Below are 20,571 nucleotides of genomic sequence, written 5' to 3'. Positions count from 1 at the left end.
TATAAGAAAAGCAGGTTAAATCACGAGCTTAAAAAAGTTTATTGAACTTTTGGTGATAATTTTTTTTTACTAGTTTTATTAATAATAATGAGACAGTACACAAATCCACGTTCTATTAATATATCTGTTATCTATTTTTCTCCACTATTTAAATAATTGTCTGATCTTGTAAACTCATCTTTCTTTCGTCATTCTTTCCAGTCTTCTTTATCTGACTCATTTTTTAAGCTGTTGAACTCACCAATGATCCAAGGAACTTTTACAAACCCTTAACAATTCTATATAAATGATCTGTCAATTGGTTATCCAAAATACGAGAGGCGAATGAATATTCAATAAACCTCTTAGGATTGTAGTACATTGAATGCTGAATATGACGTCTTCAGAATCTGTACAAGAAATTAGTACATGAAAGATTATATATTAAATCCCAAAAGAAACAGCCGTGCCGCGGAGTAATGTTCGAGTATAAATCGGTACTAACGTTGTTGTAAGATTCAAGGGACATAGTTATCAAGAAGCTGCTGGTGAACTTAATAGGAACCGCGCTGCGCATCATGATTATCAGCAGATCTTTGCGTTCTCTGATCGACAGTGAAGACCACTCTACGTGATACACGGCGTCCGCTAAGCTCGCGCTCTGAACGGAACGAAATGTGAACAGAAAGATTGTAACTGTCTGACGAGGCAGAGACGGTTGGTGATGAAATGACCACTTATCGTAACAGACTGTGAAATGTAAATTGTAAAAATGCAAATGCAGCCATTGCACCTTTAGAATAACCTCGTTTCCAGACCAGCAATAGACGAAGATCTGCACGAACATGGCAACGGTATATGCCAGAATACCTGCCGCCTCTGTTTCTCCGATATGCAGCGACACATAATATACGCTCGTACACAACACCAATATACTGCCGAAAAATTGGACGAAGAGTATTTGGTTGAATACACAGTTCACCTCATTTGCATATCTGTAATGCACACTGAATGCAATAGTTCGGTATTGAATAAAATTGCTCGACAACACGGAGGAACGGATGTATACGGAAATATGTAATGTTATGTCAGCAACGCCAGCTTAAACGGAATGAATCTTCTTGATTCGAAAGCAGTATAGTGAAATTAACCTCATACTATTGTTATAATAACTCGAGTATTAATTTCAATAGTACTGCTGTTAAATTAGGAAGATTCATTCTAATTATACTGGTGCTGTTGAAGTATTATTTTTTTTTTTGCGTATCACTTGTGACTGACGTGTAAATGCTGAGATGATAAAGTATGAGTTCCGAAATTGTTGCTTGTTTCCCACTTGTCCCGGAACGCGGACGATTCTTTTGGTAGCCGGCAATTCTTTTAATCACCGATTTGTTCAGACGACTCTTGAGAATGTCCAGCTGGGCGCACGTTTGCAGAATAAATCCGAATACTACAGTTTCTGTGCCGACGTTGATGAGGCCCGCTAGGAATATAGTGATTAGCTGATAGATCGATGTGATCAGGAACATCGGGGATTTATTCCAGTCGTAAGGCAGCCACACTCTGTAAGGTAAACGACCCTCTATGATGTTCGACAGCGATCTCAACGAACCGGTCGTTACTGATGTTATCGTCAAGAGCAAATACATTATCGAGCATGATCTGTAAATATAATAAACCCGATATTATATTTCATAAGCACTTCTCACTTACAAACCGTGAATAAAAGAGAGATTTGATAACATTGTTCCACATTTCCAATAATTTTATTAAAACTTGGATTACATCTTTGATAAGAATCTTTGAGAGAGAGAGAGAGAGAGAGAGATCTTTGAGAGATCTTTAAGAAATCGAAGAAACTTAAAATATCCGTTAAAGTTACCTCATCTTACGGTACAGAAACGGTACTTCTCAACGTGTTAATAATTACATAAAAATTAGTCACGCGTACCTACCGAATAAATTTGTCGAATGTCGCTTGTATGGCCAGTTCATCCTCATTGCGAGGCTTGTACGGATCTCTCAGCAACATCTCCACCAAATCGATGATCGCGTTCCGACGTAATACGATGATCGTCGACTTGCAGCAAACGGTAATAATACTCACGAATATCAGAGAATTATTGGTGAAATCATCTACGTTATCAACGATAAGAAGGATATCCATGAATTGTGTCAACATGAGAAAGTACAATGAGACTATCGTGTAGACGGTGAACGCATTGTATAACATTTTAGCGCAGCTCGACGACCATTCGACGGGCCGCCATATACCACTCAGGCTGTATATAAGAAGATTCAATGAAAGTAACTGCATCTTCGTTCTTCACCTCGATCTCCGATCACTGGTCGAAATGTTTCACGAGTAAACAAATTCCACTACGGGAGATGCTCGCGTTTTGCATTTAGCGGTGAATGTGGACGCGCCTGTTTCGTGACCGAAGAGTCTTCATCCAATCAAATTGAGAGTCATGTGCATTTTTATTACCACCAATTGAATTGATCGAGTGCGATCTTTCTTAGTTTTATTCAGTGTCGTTATTAACTTTACGCTTAACGTGCCAGAAAGCACGGATAAAATACACACTTATCTAGATTGAATTTAACACGCGAATATTTCTTCTCTATTTAAGATATCGCGCTTTTTTCTGCTTGATTTAAGGGTACAACGAAGGAATGATGAGTGTTAACGTGAATGTAAGTCGTTTCACTTCTTGTAGATAATTAAGTTCAGATCGATATGCGGTAAGTCACTATTGTGGCGAAATAGAAACGCATACTGCCGCGGGTTTGCAACTGCCTTGCAACCCCACATCATTAATTCATTTATGACGCGGAGTCGTTTATTACAGCTTGTTGCGGCGCATGTTACTATTTCTTTCTTTTTCTCGTTATTTCTTTATTATTTTCTTACCGTTCCTTACTACTGACTACTGTAATTATACAAAGGCTGCGATTTACCAGCGACGGTTAAATGACACTCTTCCCTGAATTCGAACATATTGTTGCATTCCCAACGAATAAAAAATATATTCGTTCGTGCGGCGACCCCACAAAATACGATTCTTATCGATCAACGTTATATGCAGGAAGGAAGATATAATACGCATAAACCGTATACACATATAATTGGACTTTCCGTAGAAAGGAAGTGTCCGTGGTGGTGTCTTCTTGTCAAACGGCGGGAAACTTAATTATACTCTTAATATAATCCAAGTTTCGACAAATTCTTAAAACAACAACTCAGTTGTTCAAACTGCATTGAGTTTTGGATGCTTCATCCATACCGTAAGAATCCTATATTTATCTCTTTCTTCCGTTAACGTATTATTCTTATGAATACTGATCGCGAATTTTTGGAAAATGTCGGATGCGAAGCTGAGCCAAGAATGCTGAATTTGTACGTGACAAATGATTTATTCATTACGAATTACCGTGTACAATGGTGTGTTACGATGTTTCGAACGATTTCATGATTACTGTAAAACGTTAAACGCAGAGTAAGATGCCTTCAGTAGCTGCAAAGGGCAGAAAATAAGCGGGGTTAATCGAAGAGATCGAAGAAAGCGTCAGTTGCGGGGGGCTGATGATTTTAATACTGACTTTGCCGTACGATCTCAGGGATAGCATTACCAGAAAGCTGCTGGAAAACCTGATGGGTTTCGTGCAGCGCTTCATGATCATCAGTAGGTCCTTCCGTTCGCTGATCGTCATCAATATCCACTCCATTTCGTATATCGCGTCGCTCAGATTCGTACTCTGCGCAAATAAAACCGATTAGAGCTTTAGGTTCAAACGGCTGTTCCGTTAAGGTGGTTGGTCTGTAGAGTGGCGGTTTTTAATGGCGATATTAAAAGGGCCTCTTCATAAATTTATTATCTACTGAAAGAACATACTTTCCTATAACTTTATTTAACTATCTAAGTAAGAATTGTTAATTTTGACCGCGAGATAAAGATAAATATACACCATGTCGTAAGTTAAATATTCGATGATATATAATATTTTTATAAGTGATATACAAATTGTGGTTTGGAAGAAATTTAAAACAGAAGTTGAAAATAGGACACTTTAACTAACTTTAAGGAATACGTATAATGTCATTTTTAGTTGCGAATATCTCAGATCGCGAATGGTCAATCGTTTCCTGACTTTACAGACATGTAAATAGTGTTTCCATCAGTATTCGGCTAAAATTTCAAGGGATTCTTCGGAAAGTGATTTGACGGACCAACTACCTTAGTCGTTAACCAACAGACCGTCGAGGTCCTACCTTAAGTATAACTTCGTTCCCGGCCCAGCAATAAACGAAAATCTGCACGAACATACAGAATGTGTAAGTACCCATGGTCGCTATGTCTTCGAGTGTCAGATGAGAAGACAGATAGTACACGCTCGAACACAACACCAGTATACTGGCGAAAAATTGGGTAAAGAACACCTGGCTGTATATTTCGTTTACCTGCTCGGCATACCTATAAACATTCGCGCCTCAGTTCGAGACTCATGACCGTCGTGTTTAAATTTCAAATCGATGCAATCGTAAGCACATCGATATAAAGTTCTGGTTAGTGTTTCTCCGCCATTTCCTGGCCAGAAACTACGCGCAATAATGAACAAATAAAATGCTCAAAATTTTATGAGGGACTAGTCAGAAACCGGTTAGTTTTATTATCCAGTTATCGCCGAAGCAAAAGCAGGTGTCTCCCAAACTGTAAATTTGTGTCCAATAAAACCGATCGGAAACCAGCTGGTTAGAGATTTACTGGCTAGAAACTGGTTTGATTTCTACTCGGGTCGCATCGAACGTAACTCAGCTCGGATTCAGCACGGAGATACGTGCTCGCGAGTAATTTCACCATCCGCCTTGACAAACCTGATTATGCACAGGTGATGACAGACATGCTCCGACAGTCTGCTCGCTCTTTTCGGCGACGTGTCGCTCTCGCGAGCTCCCGGGCTCGAGAGCGCCACCCTTTGGAGACGGTGCGTCAGGATCTCGAGTTGCGCGCACGTTTGCAGGCACAATCCGTAAACCAAGGTCTCCGTGGAAATGTTGATGATCGTGCCGAAGCTCACGGATAACAGCAATTGAACGGACGTGAGCCAGAATAAGAGGGATGTGCTGTAATCGTAAGGCACCCACACTCTCAAGGGCAATTGCCCTTTCAGGATGGCGAGCATCGCTCCTGCGAGGGCCCCGGTGGCGGAACTCGTCGCGAGAAACAAGTAATATAGGGAGCGCGATCTGCGTACAGTCCCAAACACCGATTTTCATACTCGAAGCGAAAGAGAGAGAAAAAGGAAGAGAGAGAAGGAGAGCACGTCGGACGACCGGGACAACGACATACCAACCTGATCGAACGATCGAACTTCGCTTGAATCTCCACTTCCTCCTGGTCGCAGACCCTGCACGGCGGCCGTTGGAGTGTCTCGATCAGATCGATAATGCGGCCGCGACGTATCAAGGGAGTGAACATCTTGCTGAACGCGCTTATCACCGAGATAAAGAGCAGGGAGTTGGCGGTGAAGTCCTCCACGTTGTCAACGATGAGGATGATGTCCAGCAACTGAGTCGTTATCAGGAAGGTCATCAGGTATATTATAAGGACGGTGTACGCGCTGTACAGCAGCGTGGAACCGATCGAGGACCACTCGATCGGCCGCCATATGCCGCTGATGGTATACAGCAAGAAGTTTAAGCTGAGTAGCTGCATCTTCGCGGTCATTGCAATGAGGAACAATGCATTTCCTGCCCACGCTCGAACAGAACACTTTTCTCTCTCTCTCTCTCTCTTTCTCTCGAGGAAATAATTGGAACGTGTAATGGAGACTTTTGAGACGGCGGTTCCGCGACGATCTCGAATGGCGCGTGGAAAAGCCTTGATGGTTTTCCTCAATTCGTACGTCTCACGTGTACATTTTGAGTCCCGTGTATGGCACAGTTTTATGGTTCGCGTCTCGACCGCGAGACATGTGAATCATGTGAGAAAATATCATGTCATATCCGGTGAAAAAATCAGCAGGAATGCACGGTAAAACATACGCGACAATAGTTTGCGAAGCACTATTACGAACGATCGCGCGCCATGCATCCTCGGCTTCGTTACATCTCGGTGTGTTTAAAATAAATGCTGTCATTAATTAGTAACACAACATCGCGACGTCCGTTCATCCTTCGATAATCTATATTTAATGTCGGTATCGGAAAAGTAATCATGACTCTATCATCATAGTTAAGTATGTAATTGCGTGGAAACGTTACGTGCTTTCTCTGTCTCTCTCTCTCTCTCTCTCCCTCTGACATCGGCTGTCGCGTTCCCAGCCGGTGAAATAACATTCCTTTCGTGGAAGCTTCGTGACATGCTTCGTTTGCGGGAGGAAACTCCCTTTCTTTGTTGGAATTTGCAACGTGACTTCGACAATGTCCGACTTTGCGGGGAAATGTTTTCAACTAATTGGATCTGTGACATGTAGTATATATTTGTTTCTGTACAGACCCGCGTGCAATGTTGTGGAGGTATCGAGATAATAACGTAAAATGCTTAGAAATCATACATCTAAAAGTAAAATATTTATTCGGAGTGAGCACTAATGGCATATTTATTTATACCAACGCACACACTTTTACGCTGAGGGAAAATTTGTTCAAGTGAGGAAATTCACATTTCCTTGGAATCACGGGGTTCTCGAACAGGGCGCTTATCGACGATCTAGGAGGAGGTTTAACGTAGAAACCACCCCGCTCGAGTCATTTCTGCGGGTCCTAACTCGCGAAAAAGGGGAGAGCGTTCTCTCGTTCGTCACGCGATGATTTCTCTCTTGCGCTTTCTAAACGCGCAACCGGTCAAAATTGCGGGCAAACACCACGAGAGAGATTGCACGGGACGCGCACAGAGGAGACGCATTTCGAGGCACGCGCTTGGAGCAATTAACGTGATTAACGCGCGCCTGATTATCCGAAATATCGTCGCCCTGCGAGAGGGCTATCGGAGCGGCATGTTCATTGAGCTAATTCCGTCATTGAGCCTCACGCATACACACCGCTTTCTGAAAGGGGTCCGTTATGAAAGGTCTCCTTTGATGGAGAGGGGGAGAGGAGGCAGGCGGCTCTATCGTCTCAAGGTAAATCGTCGACCATGAGTGAAATCTTCAGGAAGTTCGAAGCCACTTTTCTCTCTCTTTCTCTCTCTCTCTCTCTATCCCATCTCTCTATCTCGCTCTTTCTTTCTATCTTTTCCTCTCTCTCTCTCTCTCTCTCCTCCGCTGTCGCTCTCTTCCTCTCCAACCCGATCTGTCCGTTCCCCTCTACCTTCCTCATTTCACTCACCGCTACCATCACACACACACACACGCACGTATACATATATATATATACACACCGCCACGCCACGGTGACACACTTCTGGTTGAAATTTTTTTTTTACGAAGTGTCTCACCTTCCTCCACGCGGGTTCAACGATCCATCCGAAACCGTGATCCGAGCTGAGCGTCGCCGGTAGGCGCGGGCACCGCTAGTAGGACACCGTCCTCAATACCGCTCGTCGAAAGTACGTGTGGTGGACGCGTCGGTGATCTTACGAATGCTCCATCGACCTGTATATTTCTCTGTAGTGGTATCTTAGTCGGACGGACGGGCGGGCGGGCAGGCGGTTCATTATATTCGAAAAGATATAGCGGCCAGGGCTGACGCGAGATTGGCCTGTAACAGCGGGCTCGTTGTACGTGGGGCGGCGGGGTCTTCGAGTGCCAAACATCAGGAACGAAAACCTCTTCACCTCAATTAACACCGGCGCGCTGGTAGTGGTGACCGCCGCCGCCTCCTCCTCCGCCGCCTCCGTTAGTGTGGTGGCGACAATAGCGGCGGCTTGTAACTGTACATGGCCGCACACGCGACACGTACTCGTCCTCTTTACGAATAAAACGACGCTAGATCGTGAAATTAGTTTATAACGGGCGGGAAGTATCATCGAGCGATTAACCTTAGCCGGGGTAATTCGCGCCGAGAGCGGTCTGCAATCCGCGGCGAGTGAGGATCTTTAATTGGGGCCAAAATATCACCTCTCGCTCCGATCTCCTGTATTCGTGATTCACAGAAGAAGAATCAGCGTCAATTTAAGACTCATATTCTCACGTAGAAAGAGAAACGAAGATATATAATCTTACATAGAAGTAAAACTTGCTCTTACAGATGATAAAATGATACACCGCTGAAATATACTTCCGCTAAAAATATCTCCATATTAATTCGAGAATAATTCTCGTGAATTGAGAAGAAAACAATATTAGATTCAAGATACAATTCTAAATATCGAAAGAAATAATTACTCTAATATACTCCTCAGTAAATTTTCACTCGAATCAAGTAATATTGATTCGATTCTTTCGAAATTGACTCCGTAGAGCGATTCTTTTGAAGATCGGCGAAGATCGCCGGATCGATCATCAGACTCGGTCAAATTTATCGTCGTCGAACGACTCGCACGTTAACTCGTTCGCGGGGAGAATCACGTGTGCCTTTTTTCTTCTTTTCTCCTTCTTTTTCTACCCTTTTATCGCGAGCCCGCGAGTATTTTCGACCTCGCTCGGCTGCAAAAGTGAAATTCCCGGCGCGACCGCGAGAGATCTCCAGATATCGCGCTAAATGCGGGCGCGGGAGTACCCGCTAAATATGTGTGTATGTGTGTGTGCGCGCGCGCGAAATAACAATTCACCACGATACGCTTGACGCGTTGCTCATTGTGTGCCCGGTGGCGTGTAGTAGTGTGTTAAGGTGAGACAGTAAACGGGCTGTCTCCCGGCTCTGGTACACTCTGGTTGCGCTAGTGGTTGGTCTACAACGGAGCAGACAGCAGAGACACCAGTAACGGAGGAAGTGGGTTTCATTAGTAGTGGTGGTGGAGGTGGTGGAGGTGGTGGTCGTAGCGGCGGCAACGGCGGCGGCGGTGGTGGTGGTGGTTGTATTGCTGCTGCTGCTGCCGCCGCCGCTGGCTGCTGCTGCTGATGGTGGTGGTGGTAGTGAGTGCACGGCATATTTCGCTTCTCTTTGTAAGTTCACAGTATCACATATCTCGCCGCTACTCTCACGGGTGAACTGCACCTTCGTTCGGTATCCGAGCGCGCGAATCTCCTCACTGTCGCTCGCGTGGTCCGCTTCTTCTCTCCTTCTCTTTCCGTTATTCAGCTTCTTCTTCGTCTTCTTCCTCTCATCTTCTTCTTCTTCTTCTCCTCCTCCTCCCCCTCTTTCTCCTCTCACTTCTCCTTTCTTCTTCTTCTTCGTATCTTCTTGTTATCCTCCTCGATTTCCGCAAATGCCGTCCTTCCACTTGTTCGCGCGCGCGCTTACGTGATCGCGTACGTAAAGTGCGTGACCTCGCCGGCGCCGGCCGCGTAAGAGCACGATTTAATTCGGCGAGAGCGGAGGAAGGAAAAGAAACCGGTATACCGGGAGGAGAGGAGAGAGAGAGTCCCGGAGAATTCTCTTGGCTGCACATACCACTGCCCTAGTGTTGTTTTCACGGACGCGCGCCTCGTACGCACGAACACGGAAGAGCACGCGAGCACGCACGCACGCACCGACGGCAGGCACGGCGGTTGGAGCGATTCCGTTCGGCGATTCTTTTCAAACCCATCTATCGGCTGACACGAGCAGGTAACCACGTCAGGTGTCGACCTCGTGTGTTTCAGATCGAGCCAGTACAGTTGATTTTCTCAACGAGATCGATGATCGAGCGATCTGAACTTTCGTTACTCCCGCTTAAAGTAAAAATGGCGGAAGGCAGCGAAGAGGCGCGACTTTCAGTCGCGTTTCTTCTCATGCGCGCGCCCGCGCACACGGTTAATTGAACGCTCGTTAACAGATCGCTCTGAATCGCCGCGTGCGTCTCTATTATCTTACGAGTGTATTACGACGGCTGCTTGCAGAATGTATCGCGTGCTACTTTTTCTCATCTCCATTTACGGGAGCATTCATGGAAATGCCGTCTCGCACTTGCCGAACAAGGGAGACGTCCCCCGCCAGTATCACCCACGTTTCCTGATGTACGACGAGCCGCACAACATCGAGTTCAAGTATCACAATTACGAGCAGATGAGCCGCTTTCTTCGCGCGACGTCCCTTCGATTTCAAAATCTCACCGCGCTCTATTCGATAGGAAAGTCGGTGAAAGGTATGATCTTCTCGCGTGTGTGCACGCGAAAAAAGGCTCAGAATTGAATATATCTCGGTGATACGAGGGAAGAGAAAAAGGGGAAAAATCAATGGGGAAAAGAAAAGTTCGATTTCTAATTTTCGATCGAGACGGCGCGAGAAATTCCCGCGACACGTGGTGGTCTCTTCTTGCACACGTCTCGTATTCTCGTCGAAAATCCTAACGAAACGTTATACTCGAGCGACATTCGACAGGTCGTGACTTGTGGGTGATGGTCGTGTCGTCGTCGCCGTACGAGCACATGATCGGGAAACCCGATGTGAAGTATATCGCCAACATACACGGAAACGAAGCGGTGGGACGCGAGCTGATGCTGCATCTCATTCACGTACGTAATTGTCACAGCGACATCGGGATTTCCACGTTACTCACGAGCGCGAAATAAATACTCGTGGATGGTGGTGGGAGGCGGACAATTCCGGAATGTCAATATGCGTGATGCGAGAATAAAATTCACTTACGTAAGATTCCGCTGTATTTGTTTTTTCTTACACACAAAACTTCTCGCGTTTTCGCGAGATTTTCGGCGGACGATTAATGATATATATAAAACGCCCACGGAAATGTTCTGCGACATCTCCATTTTTCCTCCTTTCAGTTCCTCGTGACATCGTACGGATCAGACGCGTACATCACATGGCTGCTGGACAATACGAGGATTCACATACTGCCGTCGATGAATCCCGACGGCTTCGAGGTTTCCAAGGAGGGCAGCTGCGACGGTGGTCAAGGCAGGTTAGACATTCCGATAAAGCGATTTCTACCGTTCAACACCCGTCGCTTGACTTCCGTAACTCGTCCCTCCCTCGAGCATTCGGGATATCTACGTACGCGCGTGTGTGCACGCGCGTGTGTGCCCCTGATTCTCACATCTGCGACTTTAACAGGTACAACGCGCGCGGCTTCGACTTGAATCGCAACTTTCCGGACTACTTTAAGCAGAACAACAAGAAGAGCCAGCCGGAGACCGAGGCCGTGAAGGAGTGGGTATCAAAGATCCAATTTGTGCTCTCGGGCAGTCTGCACGGCGGTGCGCTCGTAGCGAGCTACCCCTTCGATAATACCCCGAATTCGCGTAAGTTGAACACACCTCTTCTTGACCGTGAGCGGTCGCGCGGGAGAATCGTTTAAAAAAAGAAAGACCCGGGTGCACAGCTCATTCAATCAGCCTATCCTGAGTCGGCAGAATCGTCGTCGTCGTCTGACACACACACACATACACATACACGTCATAGCGACGTTCAGTCCGTATCAGTAACCGTCGTTCCGTGACCTCCCCTCGTGCGACGAGGTAACGATGACGAGCGAGAAAATGAGACGAAGCGAAAAAAGAAAAAAAGAAAAACAAAACGAAAAAAATCACAAAAAATCCCAGAAAAGCGGAGAAAAGCGACGTTACTTATTTTCCGAGTGGCTTCCAGCGACGGGATCGATTCCGACTGTCCGATTGAATTCGTTAATATCGAATCTCCGGCCGGGCGCACGTTCCGTTTATCCGTCCACAGACCGCAGACAGCTATGGCGTAACTGCGCATAGCTCTGAAGCTGTCATGATATTATGTAAACTTTCATGCCGTCAGGAATATGTCGATCAGCGCCACTGTGTGCAGGTATAGTGCAATATACATGATTAACTTATCGCTAGTAGCAGTATAATCAGTGACATTATCATTTACTTCCGAAGCGTAGCGTGACAAACGTTTTCTTTTTTTTTTGCGCGCGCGCGCAAAAAAGAAATGGCAAAAGAGGATGAAGAAGCGAAACGAGAAAAAGAGAAGCGGAAAGAACGGAATTATACATTGCTCGTCGCGTTAACAACGTCTCGCTCGTAGTCTCGAGAACGACGAGCGATAACGACAATCACGCCACGTGATCCAGAAAGCAAAGAGAATGCCTCGATATCTGCACTGAGGAAAAGATTTCAGGTTTCAATCAATTTTATCACGTCCGAACATAAATTTCGCAATTGGCACACTCCAAGGCGAGTAACGTCTCGACTAATAAGTACGATCGTTAAACTTTTCAACGAATGCGTATCTTCATTATAAATTGAAAAATTTACTCGAAACGAAGGATAATTTTCTTATAAAAACATTATTCGTTTCACCTCGCATATTTATCGTAACCAAATAACATATTTTATTCGATTAAAGGATATTATTTCAAATAACAGCGTTCTTTCTGTTAAACGATTGAGTCTTCTCGAACGAGACGGTAGAATTTTCACTCAAACAAATCATATATTTCCTATACATTGTTTCCGTGAGGCGAAAATTTCATTCAAACAAATAGAAACGCTAAATCTAACGAAAGCTTTGCCTCCGTGTGGAATCGCCTCGGCCGAAAGGTGTAAATGATAAAGTCTACGGTTAATAAGACACGGTTATCACCCGCATCCCTCGGCATGCCTCTGCGACTGATGTGTGCGATGATAGTAATCTTCTTTCGTCGTCGCGCGACCCACGCATATTCTCCTCCCCCTCCTCCTCCTTATCATCAATCTCTCTCCGTTAACGTAGCCCGTTATAAGAAGCATCCTTGCCACCGGCTTTGACGGAATGAACCGAATGGACAGAATGATGCTCGGCCAGCGCGATAGATACGTAGGATATAGAGTGAACGTTGACACGCCGGAATCATCATCATCATCAATACGGCTCCGACTCCAGACGCATGATAACACACGGTAGCTTCAGTCATTTAACGAGCGCGAGCGCTCGCGAGTGAGCGAGCGAGAAAGAGAGAGAGAGAGAGATGCATACATGAGGGTGTGATGACGGTAGTTCGCGCGCACGCAATCATCCTTATCTGTTCGCCGGAGACGACAGACGGAGCTTCGGCCGTTCGGACAGTAACAGTGTCATATAGAGAGAATAGTGTTTCAGAGTTTTACATCGACGCCGAGTGTCTCGCCGGATGACGACGTCTTTCAGCACTTGTCGCTCACGTATTCGCGCAATCACGGCTCCATGTACCGTGGACTAGCGTGCTCGCCCTCCCAGCCCGCGTTTAAGCGCGGCATCACCAACGGCGCCGAATGGTACCCGCTCACCGGCGGTATGCAGGACTTCAACTACGTGTGGAACGGTTGCATGGAGATCACCTTAGAACTGTCTTGCTGCAAGTATCCGCCGGCATCAGATCTGCGGCATTACTGGGAGGAGAATCGAGCGGTGAGGGGGCGGACGGGGGATTAAACTTTCTTCTCTCAGTGCGCTATATTCAAGTGATATTTACTTAATCCAAATGACATAATTACTCCAACGTTGTTTAGCAAATATTTACTTGAATATATATACATACATATATATATACTTTTTTTCATTCGAAATGAGAGATAACGGCCAGACAAAATGAAGAGATACATCCGCTCTGACGCACATGGGTTAATACAGTGCCGATGATGGACGATGACACACTCAGAGACAGAGAGGAAGAGAGAGAGAGAGATAGCTAATTTCATTGCATTTAATATCATCTCCGGGGCCAATTAAATTTGTCGTTGTAATAAAAAAGAAAAGTAGCCGTACCAATGTGCATAAAGAGTGCACTGAGAAAAACGTCCGATTATATCTGATCGGATAATCCAAGTAAAAGAAACGAATGCATCCGATAAAATTCGATGTGCATTTATAGTCGCAAACAATGAGCACTTTTTTCTTAACAGATCGTCCCAAAATAAATGTGTATATGTGTGTATGTGTGTATGAAACTAACTCCGGGAGTTTACTAAGATGCCGCGTAACGCACTTTACCGTTTCTCTAGTCGCTGATCAAGTTTCTGGCGGAGGCTCACCGAGGTGTTCACGGCTTCGTCGTCGACGAGAACGGCAACCCCATCGAGAGAGCGTCTGTCAAAGTGAAGTCGCGAGACGTCAGTTTCTCAACGACCAAATACGGTGAATTCTGGCGGATCCTGCTGCCGGGCGTTTATAAATTAGAGGTATGCTGATATATTCCCTTATCAATCTCGCTGATGTTCACGAAACGCGCGGAAAATCGATATCTTATCATTAATTTTTCACCGCCCCCGCGATCACGTAATCTTTCGAAGTCGTTTCGCAGAGATCGAGTTTACCCGAGACCGCGAAATCAAAAGTCCTTCTTCGTCGTGACGTGCGCCATCCGTTGCGCCGAAACTTAAGTGCTTCCCGACATGTTTATTTTATGTGCCACGCAGGTATTCTCGAACGGGTACGTGCCTCGGGAAGTGGAATTTATGGTGATTGAACAACACCCGACGCTCCTCAACGTTACGCTTTACTCGACGAAAGTAAGTGATGCCCGAACGGGCGAACAGGTGTATCGTGTTTTCTTACGTAAAAAGCGAGTAAATTGATTTTACCAACACGGAACAGAGGCAGTACGACGACGAGAGTGGATCCGTTTTGTACAACGGGAACACCGGTGGCAGACCTTACCCGCACCGAGAGCACACATTACATTACCGACCGCAATCGGGCATTAATACCGCGGCCGACGCCAACAGCGGCATTTTCTCGTCACTCAGTAACGGATTCAACAGCTTCGTCACCAATCTCTTCGGATAGTCCGGTCTCGTAAATTATACCTCAACATATCCAATTATTTATTTCAGCTATATTATCGTTGCGAGGACAAATATAAACTGCGACTCGGCTCGGTCTCGTGACGCTCTTAGCGTCTGTAATCGCAAGAAAGTTGAGCGAACACAAACGAACGAATGATCGTGATCCGATTAATCGGCAAAATACTGCCAAAAACGATGTCGCTAATAGTTTAAACTGTTGCACGCGTTGTGTTTGATATATAATCTCTAAAAGTGAAGTATTTATATGCATGCATATTCGAAAATGTACATGAAAGTGTGTTTTATGTTGTATTGTGTATGATATCACCGCGCGTGTCGTAGATGCTCGCGGAATGCGAACTATTTGCGAAATAATCGGTGATAATAATAGATTATGAAATACCACAGATTATAGATTATAGACTATATGATATAAAATATCTCGTACTGAAAGTCTCGTACTGAAAAATATCAAAATATAATGATTACAATTATTACAATTTTATTATATTATTATAGAATAATACGGAAGGTATATAGGAGATTGTCATCAAGAAAGGATAAAATAACGAGACACGTTACTTAGTGCTTTTTTTTTTTATTAAAATAGTTATGAAATATATACACTCAGTATGCATATCTTTTAGGACGCAAGTAATACAACAATCTCTCACGAATCACGTTTCGCGCGGGCCTCCTTCGACGCTTGCAAATACAAAATCTACGAGAAATTTCGTAATTCGACGATATCGCATCACCGCATCAAAATGCACATGATAGATTTCATCAACGATCGGTTATCTCGGACCATTTTTCCTCGCGTGACAAAAGATCAAGAGAGGGAGATTAACCGATGGAATTTTTTGGTTTTGCATTAAAACACAGTGAAAAGTTTTGAAAGTTCAAAACGGTCCATTGAAATTTTTGTGTTACTTTGTTTTTAAAAAGTACACAAGTATACATGTTAAATCAATATATCTTGTTAACGTATCACTTTTTAACATATTCACCTTGTTAAAGTGAACACGAGAATTTTAGTGGATCACGTTTGTATCACATTTTTTTTCATGCTTCACCGCGACATCGACATTCACGCGTATGTTACGCCCGTTAGGCATCATAAACAACGCAACAAACAATTGCTCTAGAATACTGAGTCGACAAAACGGTAAGTCGATAACGCCGGGAGAATCGCCGTATATGCGGATCAAGCGGATCGATCGAACGATTTTCCTCTCAAAATCGGTATTCAATATTCGCCAACTTCCTCCCTCCGTCTTTGCGCGTGCGCATTTATAATCGAAGACCGATTTTGACAGCGACTGGCTACTAATAAATGATAATTTACGATCGCTTGTCGGAATCCCTCGAAAACTCGTTTCGGGTGTTTGGGACGATTGGTGGTGCAAAAAAAGAAAGAAAAAAAAGAGAGAGAGAGAGAAGAAAGTAACGAGAAGTAAGATTTGCACTACTCTTCCCCGCTGACGAGTTCCGAGGGATTCGCGACGCGCGGGGTATACATGTATATATTATTATTATTATTATTATTATTATTATTACGAGAATCTCTAATTCCTCGCGATCTTCGTGGATTCCTTGTTGCTGGTGACGTGCTCGAGGTCGACCCCGTCGTATTCCAAGCCGCCCGCGTTATCGTAGTATGCGTAATCATAATCGTTCTTCTTGCCTGACTTCGGTCGCGGTGTCGTGCTGCTGCCGCCGTTGCTGCCGTTGCTGCTGGGTAACCTAGTGGTCGACGAGAACGGCCTCGCGGACCCACTGACGTAGGTGACGCCCCGTGCCGTCGTCGTTGGCTGGCCGATCCTTTGAGCGCTGGAACTGAAGGTGTTCGGGTTGTAGGTGGTTGCGCTGGAGGCTCGCCTGTAACCAGGGAAGAAATCCATTACTAACGAGTTTCCTTAATAACAATAACAGCAACCACAACAACAATAATAATAATACTTCTTATCGAGTTCAGCTTACAGTTAATTTTACAGGAATAAGAAAATGGCGTGAAGTCACCATTGTTGAAAAACATTAATCTCCGATCGAACGGTGATTTTCCTCCGAGTGTACGGAAAAAAAATGCAAATTTCCAGGCCGCTTCTTTCGCCATTGATTCGAAGTGATCGCGAGGATCTACCTTGGTACCGGCGTGGTCGTCCTCGGTGATTCGGCGAGATGATTGATGCTCGCAGGACTGAAGCCGATCCCGACGGAGGACCTCGCGATGTCGAAGCTGCCGGTACTGGTCTCGATGTAATACGATTTGCCGGCGTTCGCGCCGCCCTCGTAATTGCTGTACTGCGTCGCCTTCTTGGGCGTCTTCGTGCTGTCATAATACTGCGTCGATGGTTTCACCGACTGGCTCGTTTTTTCGTAATATTGATTGTCGTTGTTCCTGAGGGCGGTCTGCGCGACGGCGCTGTCCCCGTTCGCGTACTTCTTCGTCGCCGGGCTGTACGTCGTAGGCGCGTAGCTCGCCAAGTATTTCGCGGTGGTCTGCTCCTGCCTGCTGGACGCGGCTGATCTGTAGTGATTATTGTTGTTGTTACCGTAGCTATCGTAGACGGTAGAAGCGGATGTGGTGGGCTGGTGAGGGACGTTGCCGCTGGTGCCGCGCTGGATGTTGCTGTAGCTCCTCTGCTGGTAATTGGTGTAATCGGTGTTCTGGTAGTTGGTGCTCGGCTGGACGGTCGTGGACTGGCCGTAGCCGGTCTGGTAGTTGGTTTTCTGACTGTAGCTGCTCGGCTTCGGGCTCGTGGGTTGAGCGAAGCTTGAGCCGCCGGTGTTCTGCTGATTGTAATTCGCGTTGTACGCGTTGTTATAGGCGGTGGTGCGGCCGGTGGTGGTGCTGCTGCCGGCCGACTGGTAGTTGTTATACGCGTCCTGGTTGTACGTCGTGCTGGGCCGATACGTGGAGGACGGCGCGTTGTACCTCTGGCCGTTCTGATTCCTGTTGTAGCTCTCCTGAGGCGGCCGCACGCTGCTCGACGAGACGTACGTCGTCGTGGACTGTCGTTGCTGCGGCTGATTATACGCGTTGCCGTTGTAGTAGTTGCCGTTGTAACCATTCTGAGCAGCGAGCGGAGGGACGGACGTGCTGCTGGACGGCGGGTAGTTCGCGTTGTACGGTTGCTTCCTGCTGACCTTCCTCACGCCGCCCTTCTTCTTCGTGTCTTGAGCCTCCTCCTTGTTGAACGCCCTGTCGTTCTCGTAATCGTCCTCCTTGCCGCCGTTCCTGTTGTAGAAGTTGCTGCTGCTGCTGCCGCGCAGTAAGTCGCGATTGTAGCCCGACGAGGAGACCCGGGAGTTGACCGCGTTCGCCGAAGAACGCACCGCGTCGCTGGTCTCGCTGCGCTGCAAGTGGTCTTGCGGCTCCGCGTCGCTGCGCAGGCTGTCGTAATGAACGGACTCCAGGCCCGAGCCGATTCTGTAGAGATCGAAGTTGTCGCTGGCGTAGTAGAGGGTCGCCGCCTCGCAGTCCACGTCGTACCAGTCCGCGCAGGTCTGGCTCTCCTGGTCGAAGGCGGTGTCGTTGGGGCAGAGGAACCTGAAAAGAAACGAGCATCGGTAGAAAATGGCTCCGTGAAAATCCAAAAGGACCGCACGGTATATTGATTTTTACCGGTAAATTCAACCAATATCGCGCTGTCCGGGATCTCCTCTTTATCATTAAAATTATTCACCGATGTATCGAATGCACAGAGGACGTTATTAAGTTGATATTTCATCCTGGACCATTGAGAAGGTGTCTTCTGCCTCGCGATTCTGGCAGAAACGAAATCGTTCGACGTTTTCACGGTGGAAAAAACTCGATCACTCTGTTACTTCGGTGTCTCGCGAATATTCGCTCGACTATGCACGCCCGATGCATTTCTCGCGTCTCTCGATCGCGGGCTCCGCCTCTCGCGACTCACTTGTAATCCTGGATAGAGCCTGCTACGGAGACGCAGACGTGGAAGACTTGGCAGTCGGTCTCAGGATCCGCGTAATAGCTGCCGACGATCTTGTTGCGACAATTGAACGAGGTCTCCGGCATATACTGCTGGGAGTATCTCGGTGGTGGCCGCTGGAGACCCAACGCGCAGCTCCATAATATCCCGACTGGAATACGCACGGAAATTTTCAAGGGCAGGAAGAATCGCTAAAAGATTTTATGCGCGGGGATTGCGGTTCGCGAAAAGTACGAGATGGATCGTTCGTTCGTTCATCGAAACGTCACGAAAGCGGCGGACGCCTTTCCACGAGATCCAGCGAAGATCGGATAGTCTTGGCGGATGTGTCGATGCACCTTTCTAACGCGGTATGCATAAAAAAGCAGTGGATATTCATGCAGTCGTGACCGCACGCACGGGGATTGTCTCGATCGAAAGTGCACCGGCGTCGGTTTCTTTACGGACGTGCTTTAAATAAGAAGAGACGCTGCGCCGTCCCCCAACGAAGCGTGCCAAATGGGCATCGGTTTCCAAATCCGGCAAACCATGAATCCCGCCAGGACTTCGCCGAGCCGTGCGACTCTTCGTCACCAGCCGGAGGAGCCGACGTGCGGAATTCACAACGAGACCGCTGCGTGCTTTCCCCGAACTCATGAAAATGGAAAACGACGGAAATCGCCGGTTCAAGAAGACAAACTTCATTTCTTGAAACTAGTGTCTCGTTCTCTCCTTGCTGCCGATTTCATTTCAATCGCTTTACCTCATTTTCATGAATTCGAGGACGGATGAGTATCGCGTAGTGGTGCCGCCGCGATTCCCGTCTGCTCAAAAGTGCTGTCGGTGTGATCTGTTCAGGGTGTTCCTTAAATACTCGACCAAGGAGGCGATTCTTTGATTTATTTCAAGTAAAAAGTTCACGTAAACACGCGTCTTGAACGACTTATAGCTTAACGACCTCGAGGATGACTCCAAGGACACCTTGTGTTTTCAGCAATACTCCTGGGTTTTACGAAATTAATGGTAAAAGATCTCAATCATCCGGGCACCCGGGCACTAAGATAATCCCGAAGGATATTAAATACACTAAAAAATAAATTTAGCTGGATCGACCTGGCAATGGACAACGGCCGAATGCGTTTCTCTTGAAGAGAACAAAATTTCCATTTAAACCACGCGAACCGAGCTCGACGCTTATATGATCGGAAATTTCGTTCCCTTCAGCCGAAACAACGGCTTTGCTCGTCCATCGTCAGGTGGCATCCAAACTCATTCGTTTCTCAGTGCGCGCTCGGCTGCTCAGGTGCTCGAGACAGCACACCTCCGCGAGAGACGCGAAATTCGGGACGATTAACGTCATCGGCGGTGCACCATCGGCCCCCGACATCCCCCGTCCGCATCCCTCACACAAAACGAATCCCGTAAGAAGCAGGCGATCCCGCGGAATATTCGAGGGATCCACTCAGACGCTCCACAGACCGCGGGTTAGCAGTAAACGTACCCGAGATCAGGCTGAGGCATCGTCTCGTGAACTCCATCTCGTTCTCCCCCTTGGGACGACCTCCGGGACTGACTTTGGCTCTCTTTTCTGCGGACTCGCTCTGCCCGCGCTGGTTACCTGCGCGATGAGACTCGATGAACGACTGGCGACTGCCGTGGCTGAGAGGAGACGGCCGCCGAAGACGCTTTCCGGGAGCGAGGATGGGGCTGCGGGTGAGCCGACATGGGATGGGGGCCCCTTCTCGCGGATCGCGCGCGGGAGAACGGAGCATCGGCTCCGCGGGACATAACGTCTCTCTCGCTCTCTTTCGTTACGTCACCTGGACTCGCAACCGGGTTCCTTCGCCTGGAAGGAAGGCGCCGCGGGCGTCTTCGAAGAGAGAAGACGACGCGC

The 20,571-nt window shown here is 46.8% G+C and overlaps 3 protein-coding genes across 4 annotated transcripts; 1 reads left to right on the top strand and 2 right to left on the bottom strand.

Moving 5' to 3' along the window:
• Positions 1–344: 344 nt before the first annotated feature.
• LOC106750170 (odorant receptor Or1-like) lies at positions 345–5,699 on the bottom strand. Its single transcript, XM_014630306.1, has 11 exons — positions 5,338–5,699; positions 4,859–5,230; positions 4,256–4,457; positions 3,586–3,741; positions 3,463–3,500; positions 2,780–2,782; positions 1,938–2,264; positions 1,261–1,644; positions 762–974; positions 485–638; positions 345–389 (listed from the first exon to the last, which is right to left on the bottom strand). The coding sequence occupies exons 1-11, from the start codon at positions 5,697–5,699 to the stop codon at positions 345–347; spliced, it is 2,256 nt and encodes a 751-aa protein (XP_014485792.1).
• Positions 5,700–8,945: 3,246 nt separating this feature from the next.
• On the top strand, positions 8,946–15,168 carry LOC106750198 (carboxypeptidase M). 2 transcript variants are annotated; one of them, XM_014630348.1, is made up of 9 exons: positions 8,946–9,030; positions 9,907–10,151; positions 10,388–10,521; positions 10,792–10,928; positions 11,081–11,268; positions 13,071–13,366; positions 13,960–14,136; positions 14,374–14,466; positions 14,552–15,168. In XM_014630348.1, the coding sequence occupies exons 2-9, from the start codon at positions 9,908–9,910 to the stop codon at positions 14,741–14,743; spliced, it is 1,461 nt and encodes a 486-aa protein (XP_014485834.1). In that variant the 5' UTR covers positions 8,946–9,030; position 9,907; the 3' UTR covers positions 14,744–15,168. The 2 variants fall into 2 exon arrangements, with proteins under 2 accessions (XP_014485834.1, XP_014485833.1); XM_014630347.1 differs by having other exon boundaries at positions 8,966–9,634.
• Positions 15,169–16,260: 1,092 nt separating this feature from the next.
• On the bottom strand, positions 16,261–20,299 carry LOC106750197 (probable serine/threonine-protein kinase clkA). Its single transcript, XM_014630346.1, has 4 exons — positions 20,179–20,299; positions 18,663–18,849; positions 16,886–18,295; positions 16,261–16,623 (listed from the first exon to the last, which is right to left on the bottom strand). The coding sequence occupies exons 1-4, from the start codon at positions 20,213–20,215 to the stop codon at positions 16,311–16,313; spliced, it is 1,947 nt and encodes a 648-aa protein (XP_014485832.1). The 5' UTR covers positions 20,216–20,299; the 3' UTR covers positions 16,261–16,310.
• Positions 20,300–20,571: the final 272 nt, after the last annotated feature.

Source organism: Dinoponera quadriceps, unplaced genomic scaffold, assembly GCF_001313825.1.
Source record: "Dinoponera quadriceps isolate SergipeBrazil2010 unplaced genomic scaffold, ASM131382v1 scaffold5109, whole genome shotgun sequence".
NCBI classification, from domain to species: Eukaryota; Metazoa; Arthropoda; class Insecta; order Hymenoptera; family Formicidae; genus Dinoponera; species Dinoponera quadriceps.
Note: the sequence above shows the minus strand (reverse complement) of the source record. Positions and strands in the feature narration are given on the sequence as shown.

What these genes read in the sequence shown, in the direction of transcription:
- LOC106750170 (XM_014630306.1), bottom strand. Translation starts at nt 5,699, where the DNA reads ATGCAGCTACTCAGCTTAAACTTCTTGCTGTATACCATCAGCGGCATA. An exon ending in GGAACGAAGTTATACTTAAG is followed by an intron (nt 3,742 to 4,255) that starts GTAGGACCTCGA and finishes TTATTTGCGCAG; the next exon opens with AGTACGAATCTGAGCGACGC. An exon ending in CCCTGAGATCGTACGGCAAA is followed by an intron (nt 3,501 to 3,585) that starts GTCAGTATTAAA and finishes TGCCCTTTGCAG; the next exon opens with CTACTGAAGGCATCTTACTC.
- LOC106750197 (XM_014630346.1), bottom strand. Translation starts at nt 20,215, where the DNA reads ATGGAGTTCACGAGACGATGCCTCAGCCTGATCTCGG. An exon ending in ATGCCTCAGCCTGATCTCGG is followed by an intron (nt 18,850 to 20,178) that starts GTACGTTTACTG and finishes TGCGTATTCCAG; the next exon opens with TCGGGATATTATGGAGCTGC. An exon ending in ACGACCACGCCGGTACCAAG is followed by an intron (nt 16,624 to 16,885) that starts GTAGATCCTCGC and finishes CCCTGGTTACAG; the next exon opens with GCGAGCCTCCAGCGCAACCA.
- LOC106750198 (XM_014630348.1), top strand. Translation starts at nt 9,908, where the DNA reads ATGTATCGCGTGCTACTTTTTCTCATCTCCATTTACGGGAGCATTCAT. An exon ending in TGATGCTGCATCTCATTCAC is followed by an intron (nt 10,522 to 10,791) that starts GTACGTAATTGT and finishes TCCTCCTTTCAG; the next exon opens with TTCCTCGTGACATCGTACGG. An exon ending in ACTGGGAGGAGAATCGAGCG is followed by an intron (nt 13,367 to 13,959) that starts GTGAGGGGGCGG and finishes CCGTTTCTCTAG; the next exon opens with TCGCTGATCAAGTTTCTGGC.